Source organism: Plecotus auritus, assembly GCF_963455305.1.
Source record: "Plecotus auritus genome assembly, chromosome: 2".
In the NCBI taxonomy this organism is placed as follows: Eukaryota; Metazoa; Chordata; class Mammalia; order Chiroptera; family Vespertilionidae; genus Plecotus; species Plecotus auritus.
Genome location: NC_137771.1, coordinates 18,416,954 through 18,425,895, shown reverse-complemented (window position 1 = coordinate 18,425,895; position 8,942 = coordinate 18,416,954). Strand labels below are relative to the sequence as shown.

The following is an 8,942-nucleotide window of genomic DNA, read 5'->3' as shown; positions in this document are numbered from 1 at the left end:
TCACTAAAGATATATAAAGGGCCAAAGGCTTGTTCTAAGCTGATTGCTACATCTATTAAATATCTTGAAAAGAAAAACACAACCCCAATTTTAAAGTTGAAAACTACAACTGTATGGGGTTCAGAAATCTCACCCTTAAGGCTTTTATGATTGACCCTCCTAAGTTAAAGGGCTTCTCCAGCTATATACATCCTTCTGAAGGGTAGCAGAACTGTTTCCACTTGTTTGACAACAGGGTTTTCAACATCTGCTGGAAGAAACATGGCTTCAAGTGGGTGCCTTCTTTAAAAAAAAAAAAAAAGTAACTATATGTCAAAGTTTTGTTTTTAATTTAAAAAAAAAAACACAAAACCCTCCCACTCCTCAGGTGTGTGCTATCTTTTTTTAACCTATTTTTCCTTTAAATTGCCTCCAGTTTATATTTCTCCTAATACAGTAAACAGTGAAACCAAAAGAAATAAAAACCAGGGTCCATTCTTGCCCCAAACACTGAAGATGGCCAAAGAGAAGTAATCAAAGCACAGAAAATGGCCCAGCTCTAAATATACAAAAAAAAAAAAAAAAAAAAAAAAAAAAAAAAAACCATAAAAAAAAAAGAAAGAAAACAAGACACACACCCCCCAAAGACATTATTATTGACATTTCTGGTACATTTCCTATAATATAATGTTGCAGACAATGCTTCTTTCCCAGGGAGTCCAGCTCGCTCAGTAGGAGACATCCACTCAGTGCCTCAGGATAGGCTAGGGGTGTTGAGTCTTCCTGCCAAGCCTAAGGCTTTTTTTATAGGCTCAATCTCACAGAAAGATCTGTGGTATAAATGACTCTAAAAGGGGATGAAGGCAGGCACCTGTCACTGTTCTCCAAATCAGCTAAAAAGCTGAAGAGCATGGGATCCAGGAGACAGATGCCATTAACAGTTAAGGGATAGAGGGTAGAACAAGAGGAAGCACCAAATGAGTGGCTGCTTTTGGTTCCAAAGCCAAAAGGGGGCCCCACCAAAAACGGCAGCTGGTCTGGATGAAGAATTCCTCTGCTCCTGGAGTCATGCAATAAAAATGATGGGCTTGGAGCCTCACCCCCACAACAGTCACAGTCCAAGAACCAGAGCAATTTACACCATATCACACAGTTCAGAGATTAACGGACTGATCCTAGTTTAGAAAGGTAAGTGCTTTGACAAAGTTGGGGGCAAGGTGGGCTTGAGTACCAAAGCACAGCTGTGACATCCCTGGATTTCTATTTCTCCTGATGCTACTTGCTCCATGCCAACGTACCTTCCACTTATCACTGGCCTCTCCTCAAAATGGCACCTATAGTGGTAACCCTCAGAGATACAAAGAGGCATCAGTTGCACTTCTGGAAATAAGATAATTTCTTTGCCCCATCCTGGCCAAAGCACTTCCCTTTTTAAACTGCTGCTCCAAGCAACAGAGTTCCCCCTCCAAGCAGAGTTCAACTTCCTTTCAGAGTTTTGCACTGGCCTCTAAGGGCCCATTCCAGGATACAAAATAAATTTCCTTCTGCATCCATGTGTGAGTGGGTGCCTTCCAGTATCAGGTCTGTGTTCTACAGTTTGGTCAATGCATCTTTAAGAAAATAAAACCACATGCGTACACAGATAGATTAGCCTGGAAAGCGCTTTTGGAATAGGTTTCTGGTTATCTTGATGCCTCCCCTAAAAGAAATAACTTTCTTGGTGTAAGAGGATGAGGACATTGAGTAACCTACTCTCAACTTCTGGAAAGACAGCTTGTTTTGTCCATTTTTTCAATGAGGGGGTGGGAGGGACCAACATATTCAGTTATATCAATGAGATTTGTTTTTCTTTTAAAAAAAGGATCCTATATGGAAATGAGTGGGACAATGATAAAAGTAAACAAATAATTAAAATTTCAAACCAAAACGTATTTCCTGGCCCCAATATCCCCAGTTAATCCTCTAAGACCACAATCTCCACATTGTGGACTTGATGCTGATGTTCTTCCATCTCAGCCACAACTTTCTCCTCAGTCCTAAGTTCTGTCTCCAAAATGACTGCTTTGCCCTCAGTATCCTCAGCCTCTGGGTCTGGGGCTGGGTCAATCTCAATGATGGTCTGCCCATCCTCTGAGGTGCTTTCAACAGCCTGGATTGCTGAGGTCAGGCCAGACTCCATGGCCACCAACTCCACAGGGCTCACCATAGTGGTCATGTTGCCCAGGGTATTCCCATCCTGCATGGCAGTAGAGCTTAGCAGCGCCAAGCTAGATGAAGGGTGGATGGTCACTGTGTCTGGTGAGCTGCTCTTGGCAGAGGAAACCACTGTGGCATAGCGGAAGAGCTGAGGGCCAGAAGGCAGTGTGTGGACAGTCACAGGACTGGAGCCCTGGCTGAGGGTGGCCACTGGAAGATTGCCCATGGAAAATGACTGACCCACTGGGGTGATTGTGATGGGTGAGATGACTGTGAACTGAGGCTGCTGGACAGGAGGAGATGGGCTCAGGACGGTGGTGGAGGCTGGCCGCTGGAGTCGAGGCCTTTTTGGAGGCTTAGGAGTGCTCACAGGCATCAATACCACATTTTGAACTGTCTGTGATTTCAGCCTCTGATCCTGAGCTTGTTTCTTCTGCTCTTCCAACTGGCGTTCCAAGTCTATGGAAAAAAAGATAGACTTTGTGTGGATGGAATTATAATCTTGGGAACAGTAAAATGGGAGTAAGGGGACCTGGGGTCTTGCCACTCTGTAGCCTCAAGAAAGCCACTTCATTGTTTTTATTATTTTTTAATTATTATTATTATTTTTTATTTTTTATTTTTTTAAAATATATTTTATTGATTTTTTACAGAGAGGAAGGAAGAGGGATAGAGAGCTAGAAACATCGATGAGAGAGAAACATCGATCAGCTGCCTCTTGCACACCTCCCACTGGGGATGTGCCCGCAACCAAGTTACGTGCCCTTGACCGGAATCGAACCTGGGACCCTTCAGTCCGCAGGCTGACGCTCTATCCACTGAGCCAAACCGGTTTTGGCAAATTATTATTATTTTTTGCTTCATTGTTTTTAAGAAGAAACTAGATGATTTGTTAAATCCCTTCTATAACAACATTTCCTTGTATGATTATAGGCAGGGCAATAATCCAGGATCTTTTCAGGCTGTCATCCTACTGTAGCTCAACTCTAGAAGCTCCTGTGGCATTTTGTCGCCTGTCACCAAAATGCAAACCAAAGCAACCTCCAGTTGGTCTAGATTAGAAGCTAAGATATGCCCTGCCTCGCCCTGGCCGGTTTGGCTCAGTGGATGGAGCATCGGCCTGCGCACTGAGGGGTCCCGGGTTTGGTTCAGGTCAGGGGCATGTGCCTTGGTTGCGGGCACATCCCCGGTGGGGGGTGTGTGGGAGGCGGCTGATCGATGTTTCTCTCTCATCGATGTTTCTGACTCTCTATCCCTCTCTCCCTTCCTCTCTGTAAAAAATCAATAAAAAATAAAAATAAAAAAGATATGCCCTGCCTCAAACTACAGATGAAAATAAGAAATATCTTCACAATCCCTTTGGAACTGCAATGGACCTACAATGGCCTCTCTAGAACACAGTGATTCCCAAGCTGTCCTTCAAGGCAGGATCACCTGGTGACCCAAATGGCCTTAGTCTACTATTAGCCCCCAGAGAAGTCTGGAGAAAGTTACAGAGGAAGTTTCTAAGAAATACAAAACTGAGGAGGTCTTAAAGTGCCAAAGTGACTGACTTAAGGTCACAGAACCTGGGACAAAAGCCTCTGATGGCCAACTTGGTGGCTTTTCCACCACAATATACCTGTCACTCTCTCTCTCTCCATGTGTCCAATTCAACGTTGGTGACCCCTGGTGAGTCTGGCTCTACACCAGAAATTCCCTATTACTTAGTACCTGATAAACAAGCAATAAATAATCAGTTACCCTTTAGAGCACTTTGTTTCCTATGGAACACCAAGAGCTGGTTAATTACTTGCTTGGAATAAAAGGAGTAGGTAGGGATCAAGAACATGTTCACAGATTTTAAAATACTGCTTTTTAAAGTTACGATATACTGCATTTTTTCCATCTTCAGTAGTAATCAAAGAAATGTGAACCTAAACAAGATAAAAATAAATTCTGTAATTTTTAAAAAGCTAAATCAGGGACTACTATAATAACAATGTCCAATGTTGGTGAGTTCAAACTGCTGGCATAAATTGGCATAATCTTCTTGGAAATTTGACAATAATTCAAAGAAATCCATAAAAAAATTATCAATACTGTAATCTCAAGCTTAATCCTGGGAAGTAGTTGGAAAAAAACCCTCAAAAATAAAAGTTTCAGGCCTGGCCAGTGTGATTCAGTGGTTGAGCACCGACCTATGAACCAGGAGGTCCCGGGTCAATTCCTGGTCGGGGCACATGCCCAGGTTGTGGACTCAATCCCCAGTGGGGGTGTGCAAGAGGTGGCAGCCAATCAATGATTCTCTCTCATCATTGATGTTTCTATCTTTCCCTCTACCGTCCTCTCTGAAATCCATAAACATGTATTTAAAAAATATATATCTATATCTGTCTATCTATCTATCTATCTATCTATCTATCTATCTATCTACATAAACTAGGTATAAAAATAACTTTAGAGCAACCTAAATTGTTCTTCTCTTAGCAAATGACCGTTCAAAAGTCTTTGGGCTTTATAATTGACTACAATATGTTCTACATCATTCAAAGGCTGATGATCCTCCTGACTCATTTTATATCCTTCACCTGCTTTACCTCCTTCAAAAGCCTCTCTTAATTCCTTCCAGTTATAAGTGATAACTCCCTTTGTTCTTCCATCATACCTGCTATAAGCCGCTGTCATAAAACAGATTACTTTTTGCACTTATTTCTATGTCTGCTTTCCCTTGAGTTCCTTGAAGGCCCTCAATATTCAACATTATATTTCTAAAACCTAGTTTGAAGACCAGCACAAGGTAAGTACTTAGTAAAAAGAGTTAAATTATTCATGTGCCCATCATTTATTACCACAAATAATGGAAAATATGCTAAATGTGGATCTGTCAAAAGATTTGGTAATAATAACGTAAAAAAGACAAAAGCCAGTTTCTTCTGCCACCAATATTACTGGATTAATGGAGCATTCTTGCAGACATCCTAATTCTCCAAAAGATATAGAAGGAGTACTGTGATACTGGCTCCTTTCTCTTTTCTTTTGTGCCTTCTCTGCTTCCCACTACTTCACCCCACCTGGGTCTATATATAAAGCAAAAGCAAACATGATACTATGTGAATTAAAAGAAACAAAAAGAAAGAGAAAGAGGGAGTTGAGGGTGGGGGGTAGGGGAAAGAAGCAAAGAAAGGCCTGGCCAGTGTGGCTCAATGGTTGAGCATTGACCTTTGAACCAGGTAAGTTCATGCCCAGGCAAAGCGCATGCCCAGGTTTCAGGCTCAATCCCCAGTAGGGGATGTGCAGGAAGAGTTGATCAATGATTCTCATCATTGATATTTCTATCTCTCTCCTTCTCCCTTCTTCTCTCTGAAATCAATAAAAATATATTAAAAAGAAAAAGAAGCAAAGAAAGAACCATGCCAGTCCCAACAAATTTCAACAAAGGAATGGCAAGACTTGCCTGGCCGGCATGAAATCAATAAATAATATATTAAAAAAAAGAAAGAAATGGCAAGACTCAAAGGATATTAGTTTATCACCTAAAAAGAGAGATAAATTATACATACCTGTCAGAGTATAGAGAAACTGCTCTTCTCCTTGCTCTATTTGGTTCCTTCTGTTGTCCAAAACCTTCTTAACTGTGTCCATTAGGCCAAATGTGTGTGCCACATTGTTGAGAACGGCAGCATCTATATAGAAGAAAAGACATGCCTGTCGATTTAAAACAGAAAGGTTTTCCACCAACTCCCTCTTGTGCTGTTTACAAATATGAAACAATCCGAAAATGATGGGACTAGTTGAATAAACAATTTTAACAAAGATATATCACATGTATAACTAATTTTGATTTGTTATATCTATATTAATATACTATTGACATGTCTATAATTAATATCTATATTAATATATATGAGAGAATTGAGAGAACTACTTTTTGGCACATTGATAATGGCAAAAATTACCTATGGAAAAAGCATGGCCAGACCTGAGTTCAAAACCCAGCTAAACCCTGGCTGGGTTGTTCAGTGGTTAAAGTGTCAGCCCATGCACCAAAGGGTCTCAGGTTCTATTCCCGGTCAAGGTCACTTATCTCAGTTGCAGGTTCCCCAGCCACAGGAGGGGCTCGTGCAGGAGGCAACCAATTGATGTATTTCTCTCACATTGATGTTTCTCTCTCTCTCTCTCTTTCCCCGCCTCCTCTCACCCTTCTAATCTCTCTAGAAATCAATGGAAAAAATACCTCGGGTGAGGATTTAAAAAAAAACAAAACAAAAAAACAGTTATGGCCCTGGCCAGTGTTCTCCGTGGTTAGAGCATCAGCCCATGCACTAAAGCGTTATGGGTTTGATTCCTAGTCAAGGACACATACCTTGGTTGTAGGTTCGATCCCTGGCCCTGGTTGGGCTGCGTGTGGGAGGTAATCTATCAATGTATCTCTTCACATCAATGTTTCTCTCTTCCCCTCCCTCCCTCCCTCCCACTCTCTCAAAAAAAATCAATGGAAAAAATATCCTCAGTTGAGTATTAACACACACACACACCCAGTTATGATCTTTAGACAAGTAACTTCTGTGAGCCTTAGTTACCTAGTCTCTAAAATTGGGATAATACCTATACATCCGTGTTTTCATGAGGCCAACAGGATGACTAGATACTGTTAGGATTAATGCACTTACCTGTGACCTGGAAGGGAGCCTGGATGAGCCGCTGCTGAACCCCCCTGAGTAGCTCCTCTATTTCCTTCTGTATGTTGCATACAACCTCTTCCATCAGCCCTACATCAGCTATTCCTTTCCAGAACATCAAAGTGTCCTCTGTTACAAGAGGAATAAGAAAGATGGTAAACAAGGGATGCTACATATATTAGGCACATTTCTACAATGTATTAAATTAAAAATTATTTCAATTCAAAAGGATTCCTTTTTGGGCCACTTCTGGGAAAAGGGAAAAACCTTTTGGAATATTAGCTGCCTCTCTAAGTTGGTAACTAATTATTTGGCCTCTTTAGCAAACTAGGGACTTGGGATAATTGCCTCATTTTGTCATGCCCTCAATTTGTCATGGCTCTGGCTACAAGGAATAGGTATGTTCCTCTAATAAATATGTTATATTAAATATTATTTATTTAAATAATTTAATTTAAAATTAGATATTTTAAATTTAAAAGTTAAATAATAAAGATATTAAAGGCATACTAAAATAAAATAGATATATTCACTCTAATCATATACTTAAAAAAAAAAAAGTAAAACAGTTGAATAGGTGGTATTATAAGCTCCCTGAAGTCACAGGCTATGTCTTTTCATTCACCTGTCTAGCATCTAGCAATAGTACTAACTAAAAATAAGTAGCAAGCCCTAGCTGGTTTGGCTCAGTGGATAGAGCATCAGCCTGTGGACTGAAGGGTCCTGGGTTCAATTCTGGTCAAGGGCACATGCTTGGGTTGTAGGCTTGGTCCCCAGTAGGGGGCATGCAGGAGGCAGCCCATCAACGATTCTCTCTCATCATTGATGTTTCTATCTCTATCTCCCTCTCCCTTCCTCTCTGAAATCAATAAAAATATTTATAAATAAATAAAAACTAGAGGCCCGGTGCACGGATTTGTGCACAGGTGGAGTCCCTCAGCCTGGCCTGTGGGGGATCAGGCTGAACCAGCTCTCTGCCATCCCCCTAGGGGCCCCTGGGACTCTGCAAAGTTGCTGTCGCTTGGCAGCTCCTGCATTGAGCGCCTGCCCTCAAGTGGTCAGTGTGCCTCATAGCTACCGGCTGGTCGCTTAGGATTTTATATATATAGATAAGCAGCAATAAATATTTGTTAAATGAATAAATAAATGGAGGAGGATGTGAAGCCTCTGCTGATCCCCTCTATGTGAATCATTAATCAACATCTTCTAAACCACCTGCTACCTACTTTTTTCTTCTAACATCTTGCAGCTTGGTTTATCTAAGAAGTATACCAAAGTTGGAGGTAGTTTGATAGGATGAAAAGCATGGACTACAGTCAAACTCAGCTGAACTCAGCTCTGATACTTATTGGTTGTGTTACTGATATTAGGCAAGTTTCTGAACCTTTCTGAATCTCAATTTTCATGTGAAAAATGTGACTGCAGGGATGTTGCATTGATTAAAGTAAGAGGTTTGCAGCTATAATTAATAGTAATATGCATGAGACAAACCGGCAAAAATAATTAAAAGGCCTCCTGCATCCATAATCATAATGATGATAAGGTCACAAAATTGTAAGATATCTGAGCCCCATAGAAAATTACCTGAAATTTCCTCAGAGTCTTTCTTCACTCCTTCTTCTGTGGCCATGGTGACAGCAGCAGTGAGAGCCGAGTTCCATTCTAACCCTGCTTCTTCCATGCTCTCTTCTGAGATGGCAATCTGTGTGATGTTACCTAAAAACAGTCCATTAGAGATAAGGTCAGTAAATTTTATGAAAAAGTCATAGCTATCTTCCATCTCATACTCAAAGCCCTGTTATTTTAATATTTAGCTTTTTGCCTTCAGATCCCTATATTAAAAACTAGAATCCTAGAAAAAAGAAAAAAAAAACCTAAAACGGTAGGAAAGCCAGGAAAAAATATTGGATTTTTCTAAAATAAATCTGCCTTGCAAAGAAAATGTTTTCTTCTTACTCTGAATAGAAAGTGAAGGATAACAACCCTAACTGGCTTGGCTCAGTGGATAGAGTGTTGACGGACTGAAGGGTCCCAGGTTTGATTATGGTCAAGGGCCTGTGGTCGGCAAACTGCGGCTCGCAAGCCACATGCAGCTCTTTTGGCCCT

General features: G+C 40.9%; 1 protein-coding gene across 5 annotated transcripts in view; it reads right to left on the bottom strand.

The window, feature by feature from the left end:
• Positions 1–311: 311 nt before the first annotated feature.
• GMEB1 (glucocorticoid modulatory element binding protein 1) overlaps positions 312–8,942 on the bottom strand; it is a 30,336-nt gene continuing 21,705 nt past the window's right edge. For 3 of the 5 annotated variants that reach the window (XM_080655788.1, XM_080655786.1, XM_080655787.1), the window contains exons 7-10: positions 8,421–8,552; positions 6,828–6,965; positions 5,718–5,840; positions 314–2,634 (exon numbers count right to left, since the gene is read on the bottom strand). In XM_080655788.1, coding sequence (XP_080511914.1) covers positions 1,934–2,634; positions 5,718–5,840; positions 6,828–6,965; positions 8,421–8,552 — 1,094 coding nt within the window. In that variant the 3' untranslated portion in view covers positions 314–1,933. Of the gene's footprint in view, positions 2,635–5,717; positions 5,841–6,827; positions 6,966–8,420; positions 8,553–8,942 lie in introns of all 5 variants that reach the window. The other 2 variants (XM_080655790.1, XM_080655789.1) reach the window with 1 other exon arrangement.